The sequence below is a fragment of the Oryzias melastigma genome, linkage group LG7 (genome assembly GCF_002922805.2).
Source record: "Oryzias melastigma strain HK-1 linkage group LG7, ASM292280v2, whole genome shotgun sequence".
NCBI classification, from domain to species: Eukaryota; Metazoa; Chordata; class Actinopteri; order Beloniformes; family Adrianichthyidae; genus Oryzias; species Oryzias melastigma.
In genome coordinates, this window is record NC_050518.1 from 17,532,360 (window position 1) to 17,559,014 (window position 26,655).

At 44.9% G+C, this 26,655-nt stretch overlaps 1 protein-coding gene across 1 annotated transcript; it reads right to left on the reverse strand.

Moving 5' to 3' along the window:
* Positions 1-26,234, reverse strand: nol4la (nucleolar protein 4-like a). The gene is made up of 11 exons (XM_024293023.2): positions 25,024-26,234; positions 16,776-16,931; positions 12,664-12,775; positions 10,594-10,703; positions 9,056-9,197; positions 6,729-7,021; positions 6,468-6,653; positions 6,012-6,200; positions 5,799-5,918; positions 5,531-5,720; positions 1-4,521 (listed from the first exon to the last, which is right to left on the reverse strand). The coding sequence occupies exons 1-11, from the start codon at positions 25,366-25,368 to the stop codon at positions 4,307-4,309; spliced, it is 2,058 nt and encodes a 685-aa protein (XP_024148791.1). The 5' UTR covers positions 25,369-26,234; the 3' UTR covers positions 1-4,306.
* Positions 26,235-26,655: the final 421 nt, after the last annotated feature.

Below are 26,655 nucleotides of genomic sequence, written 5' to 3' on the forward strand. Positions count from 1 at the left end.
TGAGTTTGATAGCTCATCGCACTATTTTATTCAATTACTGACATCTCAGGAGAAGAGGAGAGCTTTTCAACTCCGCTGTTGGTAAACCACTTTTTAATTTTTTTTTTCTGTTTTTTGTCTTTTTTGTCATAGCGTTGATGCAACACTGAAAAAGCGCCATTTCCAAACAAACACAGGTCCCTCAATAGTGATATGTAAGAGGCAGAGAAAATCTCACCTGGACAGTTTTGCATGAAACATACAAATGAAACAGGTTAAACCTTTTCTTTTGTCTTTTTGTTGTTTCACATATAATAATACATATCCATACTTATAAACACTCCAAAAAAAAAACAAAAAAGGAAATAAAAAAAGGAAAAATATTAAGTCACAGGTACTGGAAAAAGCTCCACTTTTAAGTCACAATGATAAATGTACAAAACAATAGACATCTCATATAAATGTTAATGGTTTTTTTTGTTAGAGACTTAATTCTAATTTCAGAAGAAATTAGTGGATAAAACTAAACTTGGAGATTCACTATTTCCTGAGGTTTATGGGTTCCCCTTAAAAGGCCAGGAGAGGGGAATGGCTTTTGTGTTACCGAGGAGATGGTACAACAGGTCAAAGTGTACCTTTCGGGGTACCGGTTGAGTCAATGACAAGGAGCTGCCCCTGACATCGCCGCCAGGAGAGAATTAGCACTTAAAAGCTTAATAAATGCATCTACACGCCGTCGTTCTCCATTTAGGCCACTAAAGGATTTTGAATCAGACGACTGGCGTCGTCTTCAACCTTGTTAGGTATTTGCTGGTCCACTTTGAGAAGTTGTGACGCCCCCTTTTTTACTTCACGTTTTTTCTTCTTTTTTTTTTGTAAATGCTCGAAGCCGCCACAACGCCTGAGCCGACCACGGACGGCTGTCATGGCGCGCTCCGACCATGCGACGACGCAGGAGTCAAAGAGGTCACATCTGCATCTGATGCGATGAAACGACAAAAAATATCTAGGTAAATGTACACAGATCGGGAGGGGCGGAATCTTTTTGAATATAATGCCGAAAAAACAAAACAACACAAAGTATTCTGAAAAACTGTACATGTAAACATCACACTTTCACTGAGTCCAAAACCAAAGGGGAAAATACAAAGCTTCACACAGGTTTACAGTACGAGCTCCTGCACAGAGCCACAGTCTCTCACCGGTGCAGGAGAGGCAACCAGTCAAATCATATAAATAACAATAGAAGTAATACAGACCATCACAAAATGATAAGTTAAAACAGGCAAAGGGCTAAAACCACTTTGATTTTTTTTAACAGTGCTGTACCCACAGGAAAATAAAAAATAAACAGGTTTATCACTCTTTGTACAGCTATACAGTACATTTATCTGACCACTTTAGCAATCCACAAGCTACCAGGGCATTTTCAACAACAATAGATTACACTGTCCACTCAAAAACGAGAGAAAGAGAAAGAATTCATTGGGAGTCATTAGAAAAAAAGAAAAAAAAAACGTAAAACAACATTTGGACAACCAGAAGTTGTCGTTCGTCACAGTTAACTCCAGCACACGGCTCCGATGTAAGCTCAGCGAACACGGAACATCAATCAGCAAGCGAGTTGTGAGGGTGGATGTTGGTGAGGGTTCTGCTATGGCTACAGAAACAAACAACCAGACGGGAGGAAGACAGGAGGACGGTCATCCTGCTGGAGCCCACAGCGGGGGATTCATTCAGGATGAGGCTTTTAGGGCTCGTGACGGTACTTCAGGGGCAACGTTTGGTTCGGTTAGGGATGCTGGATCTGCTTTAAGGCAGAAAACATGGAGGCTGATGCTCATCATCTTAACGAATACCTTTGTACGGAAAACCAGGAATAACTAAAAAGCTTAGAGCCTCAATAATCTGTAAAGATGAAACTTTCTTTGGTGTGGACTTTAGAGAAACACAGAAAGTGAAAGATCCCAGTCTGACCCTGTTTCTGAACCTTTTTGGTCTTCACCAGATGCTGATAAAAATGCAGATAATATTGATGCTAAAATCTGCATTTTATGGTAACGAGGGCATACATTTCTAGTTGGAATATCATTGTTTGAAACAATATATTCCCTGACAGAATAAGTCATAAGTATTGGATGTGAAACAAATGAACCCTCACTGCCAGAATCAGAAATCATCACATATTTTGATTTACTAAAAACTTTCAAATTTTGTTGAGAACAGACAAAAGTGAAGGAAATGTATGATCATTTGTGGACGTATGATAAAGGGTTATAAGACTACAAAGAAAGTAATTTTAGGAGTTAAAACTGGGGTTTCTCAAACCCAGATGGGTTGTTTCCTCTATACTCTATAAGCTTTTTTGTCATAGATCCACCTCAGAAGTAGTTTATGCACCTTTCAGTGAATCTGTGCAGACTTTCCTCTGATTCTCTGGTGTATAAACACCCCTCAGATGAACTAAACGCCTGTTAAAACATCCTTTTTTTGTCATTTTTAAAGATAAATTTGTCTTTTTTTAAATTACTTTTGCTGTAATTTCTGTGATTAAAGTTTTTGTGCCTTCATCCTGAACTATAAAGTACCTCTTAACAGGAGAGATGTGATGGGACTGATGAAAAACTCAATTATTAAGTGGCAAAAAAAAGTGAATTTGTAATTTATGCACATCTGGATTAAAGTTAAAGAAAAAAGTCTTTCTGAAGGTGCAATCAGGCGCTTGGAAATGTTACAGCCGAGTGAATTGAATCCTCCAGTTCCACACAAACACAACACCACACGCACCAACAAAGCCAAACAGTTTTGTGCTCACCAGTGAAAGTTGTGAGACTGTGCTCTAGATCACTTTGTGTGTCCTCACACACAAACACACAAACACACACACACATGCAAACACCATAGCAGAAATCTGGGGGGAGTAAACTGTGATGCGAGTTTTCTAAGATTGTCTGTTGCGTTTTTCGGAAACAGTGTGCTCAGACTTTGAGAGGAAAGTGGAGATGGGGCTGGACGCCGCTGAGCTCAGAGGGAAGCTGACAGGCAGACGGTCCTCACCGTCTGTATGCCACTGCATGTGCCTTTTTTTAAACATGTTCAACACTTTAAATAAAAAAAAAAGACAAAATGAAAAAAGAAAAAGACGTGCAACACCGAGTCTCACTCTTCTATCAGGTCCCTTTTTTTTTTTTTTGTTTTTTTGTCACCACAAATCCCAATACAGGAAAGTGCCTCAGTTACGAGGTTAGTATTCACAACGAACAACATTGAAATCGGCTACAATGCTGCATGGGATATTTCTTTTTACAACTCGACTGTCTCAGCAGTGGAGGATTGTGGTGAAGCATCACCTCTGCAGATGCCTTCATCTGAACCTTTTCTGATTATCATCAATATTGCACCTATTTTTGTGTTTTTTTACCCCTTCCTCCAGTTGGACTGGTTCTAAACTCCAGCATTGTACTCCCTGACAGGTGCCTTCTCTTGCATACCCATAAAAAAAGGCCTTCTACCTTTTTTTAGGAAATGACAAACCGCCTCGTCCGGACAGAATTAACCAAAAGAAGTGTCTGGAAACCACGGCAACCACGCACAATTTCAACAACGACAGATCTGTTCTTCTGGTTGAAGAATAGAAAGATAAATAATGCTGTTCTGTTATTTTTTTTTCTCTTTTGATGCTAAATTTGATTTTCTGTCATTTGTCTCTGTGCATGAAGCACGTCAGGCAGGAGCCGTTGAGGTTAACAGGTCAGTGGCAGGCTGCCACGTCTTTTAGCAGCAATTTAGAAATGACTTGATTCGATCAACCCAATCAAATCATGCCACTGTACAGCATATTTTACAGGAGTGTAAAAATAGAAAGAAATAATGGTGCTAATCCACTGCTCTTTTCTCTTTTCTTTTTTTTTTTTTTTTACTAAGCGTCTAGTCCACAGGTCTGCACAAACGACAGTTTGGTTAAATTAGTTCAGCTAATTCAGTACCTCAGACTGTGAACTAATGCACTTTTTTCACGTAAGTCGCTTTCCTGAGACAAATGGAGGTTCTGGTGGCAAAAAAAATGAAGTGAGTAATGGCTACACAAAAACAGGGCACTAAGGTCAAAGTGAGCTAAATGCATAAAGAAACGTTTTTCAGCCTGTCGGTCCAAACCGGTAAACCTGCGGGGAACCAGTACGAGTACCACACCTGCAGACCCCCCTGTGCGCTGAAGGATCACTCTTCAACAAGAGTCTGCCAAATGTGTGTGATACACGGAGACGGACAGGCCGACGGGGAGGAAGTGGGGCGGCACGGCGGGGAGGAGTTGTTGGCACAGTTTGGCTCAGTTCTGCTGCAGGATCAGGTTTTCCAGCTCGTCCGCCGAGCGGAGCAGGAAGGCCGCCGACTCCCGGTAGCCTGCAATGAGCTGCCTCACTGCCGTCACCTCCGGAGGGCTGAGCTGGGCCGACGCGCCGCCGCCTCCGCCTCCCTGACCGTGGCTGTTTGAGCTTGAGGAGGAGTTCAGTCCGACTGACTTCATACTTAAATCCGTAGGGCCTGGGGGAGGAAGGGTGGAGCATCAAGTGAGAATCACAATCAGCTTTTTTGGCCAAGTAAGGAGCATATACAAGGAATTTAGTTGCAGTGTCTAATGCTCTCATGTGCAAACGAGGCAAGGTAAATAGGTGTAAAAAAGTAAAACAGAAATAAATATATAAATTATATATATGTATGTATGTATATATATATATATATATATATATATATATATATTATATAATATTAGGTTGAGGGGCTGTAAGCTTGCAGGACACCGTGTAAACAAAGATTTCTCAGCAACAGGAAGGAAAAGGCAGGACATTGTTATTTAGCGCCAATTTTTTGATTTAGGGTAAAAGCGGCATCATCATAATAAAAGGACCTCTTTGTACACTTACAATAGATCAAATGATGATTGGAGTGGGACTTTTTAACCTTTTAAAATTCTGTGAAATTCATAATTTTAGTGGATTTCACTGTATGAATTCACCACTGTTTGATATTCATGGTAAATTCTTCATCACTTTTGTTGTAATATAGACAAATTTCCACATAAATCTCCAAACTAGAAGAAAAAAAGCCTGTAACATGCTGTCGGTATGAAGTTGCTGAGCTTGAAGCTTTCCTGTGACTTGGTTGTGATGTCGTTTCTTATAGATCTTCTCCTCTTCAGTGTTAATCAGGATCATAGACAGTATATAGAACTGGACTAATTATTCCCTCCCCTTTCGCATTCCAAACAGAAAGTATCCGCTAAAAGCTAAAAACCCAAAGACTTCTATTGCATAATAAACAGCTATTACTCAGTCCGTTAGAATAACCATTCTTCCTCTGGTGTCTCTTTTTAACATGTTCTTGCTAAACCTTTTTTTTCCATGATATATTTTATTTATTGAAAGTTATTACCTGGTCAATCAGATACCTCAGTAAGAGCATGTTGTGCCCACTGACCCCATCTCAAAGCCTGAAGCGTTTGATTCACAGATTCTCAAACCAATCACTGCTTAACAATGTCGTCTGGTCTCACCGTTGGTTTGTGCAGGACCAGAACTCTGCTGGTTGCTGCTGACGGTGCCGTACCCCCGCAGGTTGTAGTTGAGGCCTCCGTTGGTGTAGAGCTGGTCTTGGGCAAAAGCTGCGCTGGCGATGGCGAACCCTGACGGCGCCACGGGGGCTGGATCCCTTGAGGCGGGTTTGTCAACAGCAATGGGCTCCTCCTGCGGAAGTCACGGGTTCTCTCAAGTCTCAGCAGAAGGTTTTACATTTTCAAGCTCCCTGAAACCGTGAAGCCTCACCGTCACTGGATAGACGTCCAGCCGCATCCTTTTGGCAGCATTTCGGGTCTCGCTCTCGCAGGCAGCAGCGAGGATGTTCTCGGCCATGGCAGAGGTGAGGTGGGGAGGTGTGGGTCGAATCTGTCAGGGGGAGGACATTTTTTCTCCTGTTCTGTTCTGAAACTGTTTTGGTATTTCTGCTTGAATTTTGCACGTTTGAGGCGACAGGCGTACCTCAAAGCCGCCTTTCTTCATGCGGCGGCAGGATTTGAGGTAGGTGCGGATGCGCTTGCGGGAGCGCTCCTGGAACTCTGGGAACTGGCGGCTGCAGGACTCGATGATGGCCTGGATCTTCTCCTTGGGCTGTTTGGAGATGGGCACCATGCGGTCCAGATTCTCATCCACAAAGAGACGCACGAACATCTGACAGGCGTGGGGGAGGGGAGCGAGGGGATGTAGAGCAGAAAAAAAAGAGTCGGGGGGACACATGCGGGCAAAGAGGGGTGTGAGGGTTGAAACAAAAGAAAAAGGGACAGCAGGGGAAGATGATGAAGTAAAAGGAAGAAAGAAAATGCAATAATTACTCATTTATTCTGGCAATCCGGGATTATAATCCTGTTTTTCCTATCTTTAACGAGTAAATGTGATTTATCTTCTCAACATTTCTGTGAAAGCTTTATTGTTACTGACATTGAAGGCTTTCAGCCTCTCTGGGTCCATGCCCTCGGCGTCATTGATTTTGTCGCTGTCTTCGTGGTCGTCATGGTCGTCGTCATCATCATCCATCATCTGCGCCCGAGCGGAGGTCAGGTCCTCGGCGCTCACGCTCAGGTCAGTTTTCACAGAGTCGTAGCTCCCCGAGCTGTAAGGAGGCGACTAGAGATGCGCACAAGTTATGGTGCTGCTCAGATGAGGAGGATGAACGTCTCCTATCGGGAGTCTCCTCCTTACCTTGTTGGCGAACTCTGTTTTGAGGGGCAGCTTCCGGTTCAGATCCGGCGGGTACGGGTTTGGGGGCGAGCTCCCCGCCGGCAGCACTCTGTCGCTCAGGTTGATGGGCTGCTGGTCTTCGGATGAAGACGAGGATGAGGTGGTGCTGAAGTCCAGTGGAGCGCTCAGGCCATTCTCAGCCACCTCCATGTAGGGGGCGCCGCCATCATGGGGGGTCCCACCCACAGCCAGGGCCTCGGGAGAGGTCAGAGCTGGCAGCCCGTTGGCACTGCCGCTTTCAGAGAAGTCGTCATCTGTCAGGAGTAAGGGGGAAGATGGAATCGGTTAGGACAGAGTCGGATATAGGTATGGGCAAGGGGGGGACAATGCCCCCCCTCAACAAATACTATGGCTGACCCACCAAACATGAAGGCCCAGTAAACAAAGGGGTGCAAATTCCTTCCCTACTCACTAAATAATGTGCTATAGAGTCCGTTTGCCATTTTGTAGTGCTGTCGGAATCTATCAAAATTTCCCAGAAGTCTTTGCGAAAAACTAGCATGCATCGATGCTCACTATATTGACAAATACAGACCACAATGCATTGCATTCTAAGAATTCTTGACAAAAAAATGTCTTTAAATATAATTTTTTAATATACCATCCACATTTTCATAATTAGGATACAGTGGAGTCACAAATAGATTTGTATTGATTTGATTTTTACTTTGTTAAATCGGTGACATCATATCCGGCATTTAGAAAAAAGAACGAAGAGTTGTGAGTGTGGTGTTTTCAAAATCCAGGGCACTAGATAGTCCTGTCCTATATAGTTTAGTAGTTAGGGGATAGGATGGGAATTCGGACAACATAGATCAACACATTCTCACTCCGAATTTGTCAAACATTGATGTTTGGTTAAGGACCCTCCACGTCACTTCGGTGTATCCAACTCGTTTTTTTGATATACTAGTATTCCCATTAAATCACAGGTCCCCAACCCGCGGGCCGCGAACCAGAGCCGGTCTGGTACCGCAACACATACCGCACCGGTACCCAAACCCGGTACCGGTATCCTAACCCAACACTGGACCAGATGCAGTACCAGATTCGAACTGGTACCAGCGGCCGTGGTGCTGGAGTAGGGTGGTCGACTCCTGATCGGGTGACTGTGGGTTTGATTCCCGTCTTGCCTGCCATGTGTCGAAGTATCCTTGGGTATGACACTGAACCCCACATTTCCTCAGGTGGAAGGTTGGCGCCAGTGTTTGGCAGTGGTCCACCACCAGTGTATGAATAGGTGAATGGGTCTGTAACTATAAAGTGCTTTGGGCCTTCAAGGAATTTATCGGACGTCAGCCAGTACCGGGTTAAGATTAGGCTACCAATACTGGGTTAGGGTACTGGTACTGGATGTGTCCCGAAGACCAGTGCACATCCGGTACTGCGTCCCGAGGGTTGTGGACTCTTGATTTTACGAACAGCCAGCATGTCAAAAAACGATGAGTTGGAGACACCCAAGATGTCATAAAGTGACGTGGAAGGGGGTCCTAACCAATGTCAACATGTGTCGACTTGGGGATAAGAATGTGTTGGATAGACATATCTAGATAGACATATAGATAATAGAACTGGTTTGAGGATAGGATCGTTTTCTCTGCATTTTAGGGACTTGGAGGGATATGACACCATAAACTCTCTGCACACCCCGACTCGTCCCCCCCTAATGTTCTACCTGCATCCCACAGTGGGTGAATTAGGTCTGAATTAGGATTAATTCAGGTTTGTTTACAACAAAAAGCAGGAATTCTGTCAGCGAAGGGTGGGGGGGTTATGCCCTCTTGTTATGTAATTGGGATGGAAGTGTGCATTGGGGTCAGCTGTCAAGACAAATGAAAGTTATGCTGAAAGTGGGGGGGAGCAGGGCGTTTTCACAGCAGAGAGGGAGGATTGAGGACGATAAGGGGCTGATGGGGGAGGGCCGTCTTCCCGCTGTGAGAAAAGTCCACAAACTCGTCTTCCCTGCCTCCACTCCTGCATGTCTCTGCCGTCCCTTCAGCACCCCCGAATGTCCCGCTCTGAACCTTTTCTGCTCTGCTAAGGTCAACGGCGGCCTTTGTCCTACTTCTTAAAGCCCCGCGCCCTGACAGAGAGGGGTGCTCGCCGGATTGGGGCTGCGCCGTGATCCCCCCCTCCTGTAAGAGTGGATTTATTTGGATTAGTGCACTAAGAACGATGCAAGCTGTTTCCCTGCGCAGACAGCAATCGGCACATTTCGCCGCGCGGCGGGCGGAGCCTTCCAGGGCTCAGACGTAAACAAAAGTCAAACTCAAAGAGCCAGGCCTCACCGTTCTCCTCCTTGATGGTGGCTGCCGGGTTGCTGACCCTCTCCCGGTTAGGGGGACTGGGATCTGGCGCCGCGGGCTGATCAGCTGCGACCCATGCGGGCTCAGCGTTGTTCATGTCCTCGCTGCTCACCGAACTGTCATCCTGAAGGGAAACGACACAGAAGGAGGCTCAGACTGGAGGAGAACGGCATCTCCACTGCCTCTCGTGAGCCTGCTGGAGGCTCAAATTTATACTCCTACAGAGCAGATTTCACATTTAATCTTAAGATTAAACACTTTTTTTTTTTAGACGTAGCAGAAAACTTGCACCAAAGGTAAACAATGAACCTCATGAAGCAATTACAGATGCAAGCATCACCTAAACTTCCATTTTAAACCTAAATACAAAACATTTTCTTAACTATTATGCACAAAAAAGCTAAATTCTTTTACAAACATACTAATAAGCCAAACGGCAGAACAAAAATCGGGGCGGCAGGAGTCACTAATACATTTCTTGGAGCACTGCTATTTATAACTCTGTTACATGGAGGCCCTGAAGATGGAGCTTGTTGTAGCGTAACAAAAACGCCAGTGCATCACCGGGGTAGGAATGAGCAAAGCAGAGCTGAATCATGTGACCAGTGCTGACCCCCATCTTGGTCCTAAAACAACAACAACAACTGTAACATGCTTTTTTTTTCTTTTTTCATTTTGGAGTTCATCCGTTCGTCAGCAGAACCGCCCCTGTGTGGCGTGAGTGGAGCAGAAATGCATGTTGTCGTCTCGTTCCCCCCTCACTCGAGCTCACGAATAGGCCTAAACTCCTGGGAATATGCATCCGTCCCCCTGCGAGAGCTTTATGGAGGACCAGAATGCTCAGTGAAGGCTCTATTAGGTACTAAGTGAGCCATGCAGGATTAAAGAAAAGGCTCTAATCACAGTCATTCACGAATGCAGAAACATTGACGTTTGGGCTTTGGGGAAATATGTTCCTGATTAAACTGCTGAATGGAAAAAAATTGGATATAGAACTCAAAACAGACATGCTCAGAAGATGATGTACTTTAGTTGGAGGATGCTCTGCTGTTCTGGAGAACTAAGGAGCTCCTCACTGCTGAAAGTTTGACACAGAAGTCTCGGAGGTCACCTGTCAATCGTCTGCACACAAAGCCAGCGTTTGCCCGGTCGTACTCACCCGCAGATCCCAGCCGCAGCTTTTGTCCCGGATTATCCCAGCTATGTGCGGGTGAGGTCTACATGATCAAGTCCTGCACTTTGGAGGCGGCAGTTCCTGAGTGCCTCTGTCACAGCGACACGTGGGAGGGGTCTCACGCGTGACGTCGCTGCGACAGAGGCTTTCCTAATCCTCCCATCACACTGCGCTCCTCCTCCTCTTCCTCCTCCTCCTCCTCCCAGCAGGAACTCTGCTGCTTCGTCAATAATAAATTGAAAGTTGGAAGGAAGGACTCCCTCACACAGGAGCTCTCCCCGGTCTATCGGGGGAGACCTGCTTTCACTCGAGCGCTTCAGCAGAGGCCACCCACAGTCACACTCACCCTGTCCGCCGTGGTCATGCACTGCAGCTTCATCTGCTTCAGGTAGGTGGCAGTGAGAGGCATGTTGTAGTCAATGAGGTCCGGGACCAGAGATGATGGTCTGTCGTTCTCTAACAAAGAAAAGCAGCTAAGTGACATCGCTGAATTCAAAGGGGAAAAATATTTTAACCACTTCAGAACAAATACTGTGCATTTACTATATATATATATATATAAGTGTGTATTTCTGACTTTCTACTAAATCCAATTTCATTATTGTAGGACAGAATTTCCATCTCCATAATGCAAAAAACAATAAAATATGATGTCATAAACGGTTCTAAACTTCAATATTTTACATTTATTCGATTATTCAACATCCTAAATTATTATTTGAGCCACTTTAAGTAAACAAACAAATCTCTAAAGCATTTGGTTCAGTTTCTTACTGACCAAAAACCAGTGAGAGCTGCAAAGTCATTTAGAAAATCACTTTTATTTATGTTTCCGTGGCCATTCATTCATAAAATGTAGCTTTTAAACATTTAAGATAATTTAATTACAAAAGTGGTGGGGGTTTTTTTATTATTATATTGTGTTTTTGCAGCAGCACATGTAAGTTCCTTTCAAAATAAAAAACATCCTGTGTCAAATAAGATCCTCCTGCAACAACAGATTTATTTGAATCAAAAAATGCAAAAAAGCCAACTCAATCATGGCTTTATCTATCATTCTGGTGCACGTTCGGCATGTTTTCTGCTTTTAGTATCAAATATAATATGACAACATGAGTGTAGAATGCAATTTATTGAAAAATTCTATATCCTTAGAAGAGCAGTTGGACACTGTTGTGCAACAGAAGATGAAAACATCAATGGAAGAATAAAAGTGACTTTAGACCCATACTCTAAAAACATGCCTTTTCTGAGAGTAAACCAATTTTAAAATAGGAAACTGCCTTCTCCACCTGATTTGGAGTTTTTGGGGATAATTAAACTCTAATTTTCTGGAAGGAATGGAAGAGGAACTGCTGCAAAAGTCCCAGGTCAGCAACCTTACTGGAACATGTGCACATCAGTGCACACGGCATGCAGAGAACGCACATCTGTGAAGGTGTGACTAATGCCTTCCTTTAGCTGGATGACGACATATCATGCACGCACTGCAGCAGCACACACTATATATACATCACAAAATAGACAGGTTGTTTTGAAACGACTTAAATTAGAACATTTTTTAAAAATATACAATAAAAATAAACATAAATTAAAACTTAATAAACAAAGGAAAACCACAAATTATTTTTTTTTTAACTTTTATATGAAAAACAAACAGAATTTAACACATTAACATCCATTACATCAAATAAATTGTCAAAAAAGAACATAAAATTAATTAAAATTGAATAATACTTGAAGATGTGAATGCAAATGTTGTATAAAAAAACACATGTAATTATAAATGGTAATATAACTGTGTCACAAAAACTCTACTTTTTCAGTGTCAACCAACAAAAAAGATCCACACAAACAGCTGAGATCACATTTAAACAAACACATATTTAAGTGGATCTGAAAAAACAGGTTTTGTTTTAGATGTAAACTACTTTAATTCAAATTAAAATTCCACATAAGAAGCTGAAATGTGATTATTTTCTGTAATTAGGTAAAACCTGGAATCAAACAATGGCAGCCAAGCTTGTAGTTTCCCATCACGGCCACTAGGGGGACTCTGCAATCACCTTAGAGCTGTGTGAACTCTGAGGAGCCAATCCTCTGGAGTCTTTGTTACAGTTTGTCAGTGATGGATATGTACATGATTTTTTAAACATGGCTCAATTTAACATGATGATAAAGATCTAACAGTTTTTTGTTCAGTTTTTTTCCTAATATTTAAAGAAATTCCTTTAACTCCAATAAGAATCAGAGGAACGGAGCATTTGTGAAAGATGTCATTTTACATAAACATGGGAGTATATTCCGGGTTTCTATGTCAGTGTGTGAAAGGTTAAGCGCTGTAACAAGTCTAAAAAAAAAGATCAGGTTGTGGTTTCTGCAGGGAGGGGACGGATGTGTGAATGAGCACCTTTACCTTTGAACTCGGCGGCGCTCGGGTTAATGTGCATCCTCTTCTGACACTCTCCACAGCTCATTAGGAACCGAGTCACCGCCTCTCTGGGCAGGAAGGCGTAGGTCTCTGCGATCTGAGGGAAAGCAAAGGACACGGGGGCTCAGGCTGCGGCTGAACTCACACTGAGAGCAGAGCTAAATTTTAAATGTATTATAGTCTGGGAGGGGGGTCAGGGTTTGACTCAATCCTCTCTCGACAAATGCAGCTGGATGGCCTAAATCCAGCTGCAGTCCTCCTGGTTTTGGGAGTCTGAAACACAGCGAGATGTTTTCTGATTGTCTCCTCAGGTGCAGCCGGCTCACCCCCCCCCCTCTAATGCTCGGCCCTCCTCTTCAGCCTGTCTGCGCTGCCATGCCACCCTCCCTTCCTCACCTCCTCTGGCGTTTCCCTGTAAAATGCGACCTTCACGTGACCATGGAGAGACGGCAGGGGGGGTGCCCAACCATCCCGTTAGTCCACCATACCCCCCCCGTCTAACCACGCACACATACGCACGCCCTTCATGGCCCCCTTGGGGCAACAGAGAGGGAAAGGCCACCCAGAGGAGCGTGCACCTCCCAGAAGGCCACAGTGACAGTTCCATATTATGCCCTGCCCCAGTGAGGCAGCCTCCTCAAAAGGGTACACTGGATGAGACGTGACAGGACCTCTCTACAGGGCAGGAGGACTTGGCTCCATGATTTTCAATTCCTGGTGGAGTGGGAGGAGAGGGGGGGTCCCAAAACTCCTGCTTCAAAAAAACAATCTGTCCATACTCCTTAAGCTGCAAACAAAGACCCTTATTCCATACAGACCACACCTAAAGCCCTGTGGTACGCACACCAAACGGCAGGATCTCGGTACCACCAGGGCTTTGTTTCTCCTATAAACGTCTGGTTGTTTCCCTGGTAACTCCTGATGCTAAAAAAGCGGACTTTCTGCAGATCTGTTCTTGGATGTTTTCACTGCTTTATCCATGAAGAGCTTTGAAACTCTTGAGAGATCACTGACCTCATTCACAACAACACTTCTCCAAGGATCAATCACTTAAAAGAGAACAATGTTGAAAACATGCTGAAGTTTACATGATTTCTTCAGAAAAATCTTTTAATATATTGTGCAGAAATGGAAGATCTCTGCACTTTGTAGGCATACTTTCTGCAACTCCTGTAGAGAAGGTTGTTCCCAACACGTCATTTTATTGAGCAGATTAGAGAACGGTTACTATGAAACTCTGTAAGCAGCAAAACGTTTCAATTGTTAGTATATCTGATCTTTTTTCAATGTAGATTTTAATACATTGAAACAGTTTAAGACAATTTTACCAAAAAAAATCTCAAAAACACTAAAACTTTGCTATCTCAACCAACATTTTTAAGCATTACTACTAAAAAAGTTTGTTTATTGGACATCAGCAATCAAACATCTCAGTGTGTCTTTAATTAGACAGTCGGACACTCAAATTTAGTTTGTTAAAGAACAGTCAAATGCTAACATTATCCCCACATGAAAAAAACATAAGTCTAGTAAAAATGAAAGTATATGTTTTAAGCCATATTTTACTTTTTTTTAATTTAGTTTCAATTCTTTTTTTCTCAGTATCTGCAGGCTTAGAAAAGTCTGATGTCACGACCAAAGAAGTTCACATCTGTCATTTTAATACAAGAGGAAAACACACCACAGGACACAAATGCTTCTGGTTTCTGTGTATAAAAGAACAATAACCCAGGAGAGTTGATCTATTTACTCGACCCTTTTCCATCTTTGATTCCTTTCAGAAGACACTGTTTAAGGATGAGAATAACTTAATCAATAAAATTGTTTCTGTGCTGAATGTCATATACAAAACAGTCACGGAAACATGCATGAACCTCCATGAAACGGTGGATCTCTTCTGTCACAGAAACAAAAGTTATTCATGTGAATTTATTAGAAACTTAAAGGAAACAAAGTTTATTTTTGTAAACTACAGACTTTATTTTTATTTTATCCTCAAAATGCATCAGTTTAAGACTTTTTTTCACCTATATTACCTCAAACACTTTGTGAATCAGCAGATTTATAACCTTTTTGTTTTTTTTAGATTTCATTAAGTAAATGGATGGAGTTAAAAAGTTTTCATTCAGTCTTACGACTTTTCTTCTTTTCTGTTATTCTCACAAAACATTTCAATTTATTAAGTTAAAGACTTATTGATACTAGATCAGATCTGCAGATCCTGGAAACATTAGCCTAAAAGCTAAGCTAACACTGCTAAACTACATGCAAACATTTGTTTTTCATTAAGACTTCACTTGCAGGCATTTATATTCCAAAATGCTCCGTTTATCATTTGTTACCACATGCTAATCTTTCAGAGTAGCTGTCCACATAGCTTGTGCTAACTTTCCTGAGTTTGCTAGCTTATCGTTTCAGGGACTTTTGCTAACAGAAACAAGCACAATGTACAGGATTTTTTCTGATTTCAGTTTCTGAGACTCTTGACGATACTCACTCTTTCAAAGCAGAAGTTCCAGATAAGCACCAATATGAGTGTCAACACATTAGCATTTTCATTGGCCTGCTTCCTGTTGACTGCATTAAATGTAACTTTACTCTACTAAGATGATTTAAAGAGTTTATTTTTGCTTTAGATGCCCTTAGTTGTCCTGTGATGGAATGGCACTCTATACTGGTGCAGGGATAGGCTCCAGCAACCATGTGACCCCAAAATAGATTAAACAAGTATAGAAAACTAGACAGATGTCCCCATCCTAGTATCACTAAGCTCGACCCGGATAAAAATTAGTCTGACATGTTTTATATGATTAAACCAGACCAATAATGACTTTGTGGAATTGAGGATTTGCCTCCTCACATCCTTATTTGAGCATAATTTCAATTTAAAATACTAGCAAATTAAACGTTAAGGTTGATTAATACAAATATCTTAAAATAGTTGACATTGGCAGCTATTCAAACCACACAGTAAAAAAATGGATGCTTTGTATTAGATAAATAGGATTTATTTATCCTATAGAGGGGATTCCAGGTGGGTTTTTAAACGGGCTAAAACAGGAAGTCATACTTCTTCACTTCAGCTTTTCTGATGGATTTCAAAAGAAAAAAACACCAGTCAAAAGTCATGTGACTTCCTATTTATGTGGAAAAAAATGCAGGTGACTGTTATGAACAAAGAGACATGACCCTATAAGTGTGTTTGATGTGAACGAGCACTGTTTGGATTAATCTGGTTTGCGTTAACTTCCATGCTGGGGCGTCTTGCTGCACGTCTTCACATGGAAATGAGATTTCTTCAAGGCTTATTAGGAGTTATTTGTGTCTAAATTTCTGTTTGCATGGAAGTGGAAATCGGGAGGCTGTTCGGATGCGAAAAGAGGCACACCCCGCAGAGAGGGTGAATTGGAGCTGAGTGGCTCACTCCACCCCCTATGATGTAAAGGTGAGGAGACATGAGAGGGAAAACGTGGATCTGTGGTGCTTTGACTTTTCATCAAAGACAGAAAATCATGTCAATTTAGGAAAAGTACACAACACAGGTATCTCTCCTTTAGGAGCATGCATTTCCTCTGAGCAATTTATGTTTTTGTTCATATATAATTGCTTCATTTTGCTTCAGGGATCAATATTTCGTTGTTTTGATTAAACTAAAATTGAATTTGCGAGATAGTGCTTCTTTGCAAAGAGATTTCATTATTATTAATATTAGTTTACAGTCTTTTAAGGCATTTAACATCTAACAGGATCAAATTAAAACAAAAAATTGAACAGAAATGATCACAGTCTGATTTTTTTTACTAGCTTGGGGTGAAAAGTTGAACCTGTGACCCTAGATGAGCACTGAGTGAGACTAGTAGAGACAAAGATTTGCAGGTTATCTCTACTTGGTTAATAAAGATATTGGCCATAACTCTATATTCTGCTCCAGTCATTGTTTGAAAGCTTTTACATTTGAGTAAATATGTTTTGTGACCTTTGGAACAGCGGGGAAGGTCCATATACCTGCAGGACGTTCTGCTGAGTTTGATAATAGTTTGCTGGATAGTGAACATGTCCTCATCATTTTTTTACATGGCCTTGCTTAGCATACTCACTGCTTTGTAGGTTTTCTTCTGGCCGGCGTGTTTGGGCGCTCTTCCCGGGTCGGCACCCATCTCCACATGCATGGCGTAGATGATGTCAAAGAAGTCCTCGACAACAGCCACGCGCTTCAGGGAGCAGTTCTCCTGGGCTGAGTTCCCGTCGGAACACTGAAACAGAAACAGGCTGTCAGTGCGCGGCCGGGCTGACAGAGAGGACGTGTGTGTGGACGAAAATGCAAGAGGCGGTCTTTCGGGCACATGAGTCATGGGTCGTGTGGTTGCAGACAGTTAAACGCGCTCCATGAGGTGCCGTCGCTCCTGCACTCTTTATATTTTTCCAGCCCCGGCTGGGCCTGCAACCCTCACCTCATCCCTGCCATGTTTAAAAATAACAGCACTGACACTGTACAAGACCAGCAGCAGCACCCCCCACCCCCTACCACCACCACCACCTCAGGCAGCCATCCTACCACCCGTACTGCTGACCTAGTCGCCATAGAAACTGCCACTGATTTCTCTCGAGCAGGTGTGCTGGGCAAAGGGTCATGTGACACACCATGAAAGTAGGATCGCCAGGACAACAGGCTCCATCCGCGGCACCACATGGGGCTCTATGCTACTCTCTTCTTGGGTGTCTGGTCAACTTTTTCTACACTCCACACTGCAACACCACCATCGCCCTTCAAGCAAACATGGAAGCCTGACAGCGTCGAAACATTACGTCTCAATTTGGAAGTTCTTGTTGGAGTTAGGGAAACATCCAGAGTTCAGAAAGTTACAGGAATTCCCTATCCCTGACATCCCGCCGCACTTCCAGGATGGGATTTTTTCTCCATCCTCCTCCCACTTTCCCCCCCTGCACCTCTGTCCCATCTTTTTTCTCCACCCTCCCTCTTGTACTCGCTCCTTGCTCCTTCTCTCCCAAGTGCGAGGTAATGATCGTTACCATGGCAACTAAAACCAGCTCACAGAGCGGGTTTGTTTTAATCCGGCCCTCTGCCTCTCCGCTCCTGTCGGCCCGGGCTACATGTGATGATAATAAATGAAATAATGGCGACCCTCCGCCTCATCATCACAGCTGTAATCTATCGTGCTTAGAGGCATCGCATCCTTTCCCCCCTTGGTGACATCACCGCCGCTGAAGCTGCTGCTGCCGCCGCTGCTGCTGCGACTGCAGCTTGGGACAATGGTGTCAGGTCCATTCACGCTGGATTTGGATTATCTCCTACCACTGTGGGGTGTGCGGTTGCACCCACTGAATCCCTCAATGAAATATCTGCCATAAACACAGGAAATTCAGCTGGGAGCGTTTCCTCTGACCTAAATCAATACAGAATATTCCATCCGTCGCTGCAGAAGTCTCAGGCCAGGGGGTTGGATGCTAGATGGGCAACATCAAATCATCATTTGTGAGATGCTACCTCAAGAACCTTAGATCTTTCAATTAAAATCCCACTTCAATCATCTGTTATGCTATTTTAAAGCATTAACAGTGGTCCTTTGATCATGATTATGCCAAAATTGATCCAAAATCAAACAACTTGTGCTATTTTCTGGGACATAGTTTCTGCAGAGTGGCCGGAGTTCATTAGAAATTTGCCTCTTGCACTTCTTGTCACCCATCTGTTTATGCACCTTACAGCCCCCCACAACCTAATATTATTGGTGCATCAAAAATCAGCAATTTTGGAGCCATCCAGACGTCCCGTCTTGAAACAAATACCAGCTTGGATGAAGAAAACAAAGATGAACACGGATCTATTTGACTGTAAGGGGATGCATCAGAATGGACCGGAGCAGCTTGCCATTGTCAAGAGTCAGTGATCTGTCTCCCCCTTTGGTTACCAGGGGGAGCCAATCCCCAGAGTACTGACTGCACTACATCTCCCAGCAACCCCATATAAAAACTGACTAAACATCAATGCATTATGGGAAACGGTGTCCGACAGTTCTTGTATTTTGATGGGATTCTGATCAGAAATGACTGGCGCTACATGAAGGAAATGTGTGCATTTGTAATTCTTTCTGTAAAGTAGTGAATCACTGATGAAGAAATGAACAAGATTTCAAATAATCTGAGGTTATATGTGTTATTGATGCCTTTAAACGTTAATTTTGATTTCAGTTTTATTTAATTCTCAGGGACAGTGGACATTAAATTAACCCAGCGGCTATTTTTCATCTGTTGTCCGTGGACAGATGTTAAAAACTAATATAAAAAACATAATACTTAAGTTCACACTAAGGAGGAAAGACACATTAAGATTCAACAGACTGTTAAGGACAACCCCGACTTCCTGTTCTCGTTCTGTTCACCTTTAACTCAGGCCCCTTTCTCCGCTGCAGCCGTCTGGTCTTGCCGACAATCCAGGCAAGGCGCAAGTGATCTCAAATGTCTGGATCACCGAGCGATTCTATTTGGACCTGATCTTCTGTGTATCTGCCCCTGCTTTATCTCTGATGACTTGCTGCCTGCCCTGACCCTCGCCTGGACTCTGACTACTCTAGTCTCTTCTTGGAGGATCCCATGCTCGTGATTGGACTTTTAGCCGTGCTTAGTTCCTGTCTGAACTAATAAACCTGCTGTACATGGAACCAGCTGTCTGCCTGTTTGTGACGGCCATAGTAACCTCCACATCACTGCTACAAGCTTTTTCCAACATTGAGCTTCATTTTCTTAATCTATGTTGTCTATCATGAGAAAAATCCCACAAGAACATGTTAAAAACCATCACAGTGGGTCTCTAAATTTGCAAAAAACAAACTGCAAATTATCCCACTTGAGGGATTGTGTCTGAGAGTCGTAAAAATACAACCATCTCGACTTTTGTAGAGTTCCTAGCTACCAACAGGAAGCTTCCTGTAGCCCCTCCTGCACCCATGAAAGTCCATTTCCAAACCCGAGTCAACGGGGAGTGTAGCATCCCTCTCTAAACGCAGCATGGGTGTGTTTTAGAGGACTAACTGTGTAGAGGGGAGAGCCTGCAGAGGAAAAAAAAACATCTGTTGAGCGCTGTTGTTGGATGTTTGGCCTCCTCAGCACCGTTCCGTGTTAGAGAGCAAAGGAGACATGGCAGCATCCCTAATCGCCAACAACACATCAAAACTCTTGCCCTCCTTCTCCTTCTCCTCCTTCTCTCCAGCTTTCTAATCCCGCAGGATTTTTTTGCTCTCCCCAGTCACTGTACAACCAGCCCCCATCCCCTGCGCCTCCCCCTGTCCCACACCAAACCGCTCTGTTGCTAGGAGACTGGAGGGGTTGAGTCGGCTGCCCCCACCCCCGCTGGCAGTCTCACACACACATGCACAGACGCTGGAGCGGGGAGAGGAGAGTGGAGCGGTCCTGCGCACACGCAGGTCAGGATGAGGAGGAAGAGGAGGTGGTGGTGGTGGTGGGGGGAGGTTCATGGGAAGCAGCTGGGTCACAAAGACGGGCCAGCGCAAGAGATAAGGGAGGCAAAAATTAGCTCTGTGGCTGCACGGGCGAGTGCGACAAGTCCAAATCAGAAAGGCGGCTTTGAACCTAACTTTTAAAGCCAAGCAGAAAATAAATGGAGATTTTATTCCCTTAAGTTGGCCGCGCGGTAAGTAGCTTAAGTGGAGGAAGCTGTGTGTTTAGGTGTGTGCGCGCCCATGAGAGGGGAGAGTAAAGATGGCTGTGTCAACAATACTCGTGACTCAGATTATCTCACTGCAGATGTGACAACAGGTCGTCTTTTAAAGTCCCATCTTCCCCTGTAAATCTGTCAAGTAGCTAATGAACACATAAATGCAACAAGCCCTGCTGCTCCCATGTGTGAGTGTGTGTGTGCGTGTGCCATGGGGACTCACTGCAATATAAAGGTTTATATGACAGAAACCTGGGATAAAAAAGACACCTTCACCTCCACATTTCATTCTCCTTCCTCCTCTCCTTTCATTCCCTGCACTCCTCTCCACTTCATAAAGCCCCATCATTAAATCCACATTAGCTGCTCCGAGCACGAGCCCTCTGTCCGACTTCGGTGTGTGAACATCTGCGTGTGCTGCTCCTGTGATGAACATTATTTGATAGAGTGTGTGACATGCCCCGCGTCCCGCAGACGGTCCCACCGGCCCTGCAGACTGTTGACGTTCCAGTCAGCGACTCAAAAGTGGGATGGAGGCGTGCATCACCGCATCCCAGAGTCCACCTCGCCGCCTCTGTCCCACTTTGTTAAACGTCAGCCCCGCCACGGTGTGGAAATTGACAGTAGCGGCGTGCCTGGGAGATTATTGTCAGCCGGAGGAGTGTGTGAGCGTGTGCACGGCTCAGACAATCTCCCACACAGGGGGGGAGGCCCCCGGGCCAGTTAAAAATGGTGTTAATTTCTCCTCCTATGGGAAAGCAAAGAACGGTCTCTCCATGGCAACAGAGCGAGCGCTGAAGGGAGGAAACACAGAGCATGCGATCAGCGACCCCCTCTTTGTACGAGCCCATATACATGCACACACCACCACATACGGACACTATGGATCCAGTCAGTCACTTACAGTAAGTCGCAGGAGCTTAGCAACACGTGAAAGGGACCTAATGAGGCTGAATTCAACTTTAGATGCTTCAGCACCTCCACCTTTCAGACCATCTCCACACAAGGAGGTGGTCTGCAGATCAAGGGGGAACCCAACGAGTGTGAGCTCTTCCCAACCAGAACCGGACAAAAGCGACGGGAGATGCTCGATGCAAAACTAGCGCTCATGGAGGGGGTGTCTGTTGACTCTGAGGGCCTTCTGCAAAAGCTGAACTCTTGGGGGAAATGCAGACTAATTAATCAGATAATGATGATGTTCTTCGTCCCATCTGATGTGAGGCGCAAACCAAAGACCCCCCCACTTTTCAAGACAAAGAGCAGAGATCCCCGCTTCTCAGTTCTATCAGGAAACAAACTTCCTTAGAAATGAAAAAGGTTATAGCTGAGCCAGGAGTGGGATTGGAAACTTAAAAACTGGAATATATACACAAAAAAGGCAAGATAGTGTCTTCAAAGTGAAAGATCTTTACTTTTTAGAGACTGAAACGATAGAAGATGTGTTACTTTTGGCTTAAAAACAAATACATCATAAAAAAAAAAAATTTGAGCCAGGGGCTGAGCTACAGGGGGGGCAAGGGGGCCGATGCCCTCCAGCAAAAACAGTTTTACTTTGCAAATGCTTAAAAGATGCATTAAATAAATAAATAAAACTGTTCTAAAAACATATTTGTGTAAATTTCTATTCTTATTTGTCCATATAAAAATGTGACTTGATTTTCAAGTTCTTTTTTTAACATTTTTATAAAAATAAATGTTTTTCTTCAATATATAAACAGTTGATGTGTGATTTAATGCATTAAACTGAACAAAAAATACATTTTTAGTATTGAAATTATTTTTTATGTACAAAAATTGAATGAAAAGTTGCTTTTGATTGAAGAAAAACAAGCCTAAAAGGGAAAAATCAATACATTGATTTCATGAACCGATTTCTCAATTAAAAATGTATTCAGTTCACTGGAGCTCTACTGATAATTCTTAGTTTAACACTCGTGCTCTCTTATGGGGTCCAGATGACCCCACCCTTACATTGATGTGTGATTGCTCCCATGACAAAGGTGGACATCATTTTATGTCTGCCAGACACCAGAGAAGATAAAAAAATCCTTGAAAAAAAAAAGTTCAGTGCGCTGTCTTGTGGGGTCCAGATGACCCCACTTTTAATGTAAATATGCCTAGGATAGCACAAGGGTTAAATAAAACAAGAAAATCAGCAGACGGCTTTTCAGCTGAACAAAGCAGCACACATGAACATGTTCCGGGACTCCTCCAGGCCTTTTTGTTTTGTTTGGTGCTAACCAGATCATCTGGGCTGCATGTCCTGTAAGACTGCAGCACTTTGAAGCACACGATCGCCCAGTTGCAAGTGAAAGGAGCCCATATTTTCAGAACTCAGTTGGCATAGCAACTAAAAGCAACAGCCCGCCATATTTCAGAGTTTTCATAACAAGTCGGCGGAAAATGCGGAGAAGCATTAGAGTGTTTCTTTTGAAATTGGTTGCACTTGGAAAAAAAAAGCCTTGTGCTTCCACTGTGTGCTGCTCAGTGATGCACCTCTGTGTCTGTCTCTGGTCCCCTCCTCCTCTGTAGCATCCTCTAATCAGGACATAATGAGAGCTAAACGAGGTTGCATCTCCTCACTGAAGGCTGCTGGATTCTCCGAGCAGTGGCGGGGCGAGGCAGCGTGAGTGGGAGGACAGAGACGGACAGAAAAACACAGAAAAATAATTCTGTGTCCGGCTTGAAAGGAGGCGCCCACACTGGAGCCTGTGCTGCGTCCCGCCACACACTGAAGCCGCCTTGTATGCTTCACTGACGCACAGAAGAGACCCTCTCTGTCTGCACATCAGCCTCCATCCATCCCTACCCCCACCCAGGCTCCTGTCACTTAGCCCCGTGCCTGCCCACATACAGAAACTTGGCACACCCTGGGAGCAGCTGCAGTGGGCCTTCCAGTGCTCGAGCACCAGAGACACGCCCCCAGCCGTGCAGCCCTGCGAGCAGCCACTGGCCATTGTGTGCATCTTCGCACGTGTGTGTCACCTTTCCACTTGCAGACGATTTCCAAGGTAAGAAGTGGGCTTTCTGATTCAACTGGTTTGACTGTGACTCATCAGAAGAGTTTTAAAAAATCCCCAAACAAGGCTGAGTCTGTAATAAATGCACTTTCATGATGACAGGACCCCTGTCTCAGTCTCAGACAACCCCAAGAAATGTCAGCCAATCAGCTGCTCAATTCAGGCCCCATCTGCACCTGCAGACCCGTCACACCTGCCCTCCCACCCCAGAGGGAAACATAATATTGGGCAGAGATTAGAGGAGTTTTGTGACGGCAGCTCAATCTAAATCGCTCATTCACACAGGTAAAACACCTGTAGAGGGATCAGCATTCGGCTCAGGCCGGAGAGGGGGGGGCTCAGCCTCTAATCCAGGCCAATATCTCCTCTAGATTGCTAATAGAAAATGTGCCTCTGCTCTTGGGGGTCCTGAGAGACTCTGTCCCGGCAGAGAGGGTGGAGGGGGCCTCCTTTTAAAATGGTGGCTCTGTAAGGCCAAAAACACCATGCAGACAAAGACTGAGCTTTTAGAGCTGACAGTTCATCATGAGCATGTTTATCTTTCTAGTTCCCCTTTTTTTTCTTTTTTTTCTGTGGTTTAACCCTTCAGGCCCCAGCCGGACAGATGCGTCCATTTCACTGAGGAAGCCTCAGCACCTCCCATCCAGAGGCACCGAGAAGTGAAGTCTGAGCTCCAGCTGTGGGCGTGCGTCGCTATCAGTCCCGAGCAGAGACCCTTTTGTTTCCGCCACAACCCCTCACGTGGTCACCCACTTTCCTTTTAACGCTTCTGTTTTTTGGGGGGGGTGCTTTTTTATGTTTGATGTTTCTCTGAATGTAGAAAGAGGAGGTGAACAAGTGCAGCCTGTACAATAAAATGCGGCAGATGCAGGCTATCCTGGGCTGCACAGGTGTTGCCAGAGCAACGACTTCCTGCGAGCCGACACGCATCCTGCCCAGCACAATGAAAAGTCTGCTACGTCAAGATATCTGACGCTTAGACGGCTGACAGAATAACGTGCTGCTTTTCTACAGCATCTTTAGCTTTATTTTTCTGAGGCATCATCCGGAGGATGCGCTGGTCTCGGTTCAGATGGGACAGTGCGCGCGCGCGCAACTGAAATGAAAACCATTTTCATGGATTTTTTTGTTCTTTTAAGTTGGCTTTATTAGTCTGTGGCTCATCCCAACAGAAGCCGACCCCCCGCGCACCAACATGCCTCTGCATCCACGTGCGCGCGCGCCCCAACACCACAAATACATAAATGAATAAATAAAAAAGAATGCGCTTCAGGAGGTCCAAACACAAACCAACTCGTGCCCCACAAACCCCCCATGCTGATGACAGGACTTCGAGCTCAGTGGAGAGATGGCCGCGCGCGCGTACCCGCGCGCCATCCAGCCCACCTTCCATATACAATTGCCATCGCCAGGAGGCACCGGCGTTGCTATGGCAGCAGGGATGAGAGTACACGGGGCTTGCTCTGGCTGGGATCCGGACAAAAGTGGGGCTTCGTCGGGACCACGGAACATGAAAGGGTGACATTTGTGCGCGCGTGGGTGCGGGATTTAACGGTGACAAGTTACAGACGGAAACGGGACACCTCGCGCGCGTGTGCACGACACACACACGCACACAAACACACACTTTACCGTTGACTTCACCGGGACGTATAGAACGGGTTTTCCCGGCGCTCCCTTCTTGTTGTGCTCGCCCAGGACGTTGGTCCCGACCTGGAACCCTTTGGACTTCACCCAGAATTTGAATTTGGCGTTGATGTGGCTGTTGTCGACGTACACGCCGTCCGACTCGTCGTTCTGCAACAGTGTCTGCATGATTTTGTTGTATTTTCTCCGGGTCACCGTCTTTGTTTTGCCGGAGTCTCCGTAAGTTCGGAGGCACCAGTCCTGAAATTCTCGGAACATCTCAGCCTCCAGCACGACCGGACTCCGGCTCCTTCTGCCCGCATCCACCACGCACGCCTTTTTCGTTGCCATCGCTCCCCCTCTCCCTCTCCCTCCGTCTGAACCCGTTCAAACGGCCCAGGCTAATAAAGAGCAGACTTCCTCCTCCTCCTCTTCTTCCTCCTCCTCCTCCTCCTCCTCTTGCTCCCCTGCTGTCGCGCGTCCGAGGCTCGGTTCGGGGGGTTCTGGAGCGCACGCCTCCGAGTGGCCCGGAGAGCGGAACACCTGTTTGCAGATGAGCCGTGCTGTCCCGAGTCGCAGCGGGGTGAAAAAAAAATGTCACTTCCTCACATCATCATCAGGAGGTGGGGGGCTGTCCTAAGCTGAGCGCCTTTCTCCCACCTGTGCGCAAAACGCTCCGCACAAGGGTGGGCTCTGAAAAAAACGCACACCGTCGCTTAAAACAACAAAGAAGACAGACAAAAGCGGGGAAACAAGCGTCCCTTTCGCTTCCTATCGACCTACTTTCTAACAGCCAACACTATTTTCGGATGAGGGTTGCTTCACCCTGCAAGAAAAAAAAGCTCCTATCGGCAATGGCCACGACCGACCAACATGCGCCACCTGGGACCTCTCAGCTCCTCACACCTGTTTGAATCTCCTCGTGACATAAACTTCAACACAGCTGAATTTAAAGCCGAGGAGTCCAATTTTAAAGCAAAAATAATTATCCATCCACTTTTTAAGCACATATATTTGTCAAATTTTGCTATTTTTTCCCTAATAATGAAGCTTTTAAAAACAATCCCAAAGTGACGGAGTGTTTGTAATAAATGTCCCAGGTTAGATTGAGTTCTCCGCAGAACCAGTTTCCTCATTGTGCGTGTGTGTGTGCGTGAGTCTGACTCCTCCTGGCCTGTGCGTTATGGGCCCATGCTGGCGACGGTGACTGCTGCTGTTGCCATGACAGCAGAGCAGCAGAGTGTCTCCGGCCGTGCAGAGGGTGAGTGGGATGCCCCATCCTCATCTCTCCATCCTGACTCAAACACTGAAAGAAAAAAGCCCCACCTCGAGCGAGCGAGCAGCTCAGCACCAACAGTCAGATGGAGCAAACTGTGGGGGCATGGATGCACCGCCTGCTAAATGGCCCAGGCCCTCCCCTGCTATTTCATTACATTTCATCATTCGGCATCATGTTGTCTTCACACAGGACTGGCCTGCATGCTGGATCAGCCTCCCTCTGCTGCACATGAGGAGAGCATCTTCACCATCACTCCCAAAGCTGTTGGAGAACCAAAATGCAGGGGAACCTAAGACATGGCGGAACAATTACACTTCAGTTTCAAATGATCAGAACAAAGGTCACCCACGATCCCTTCA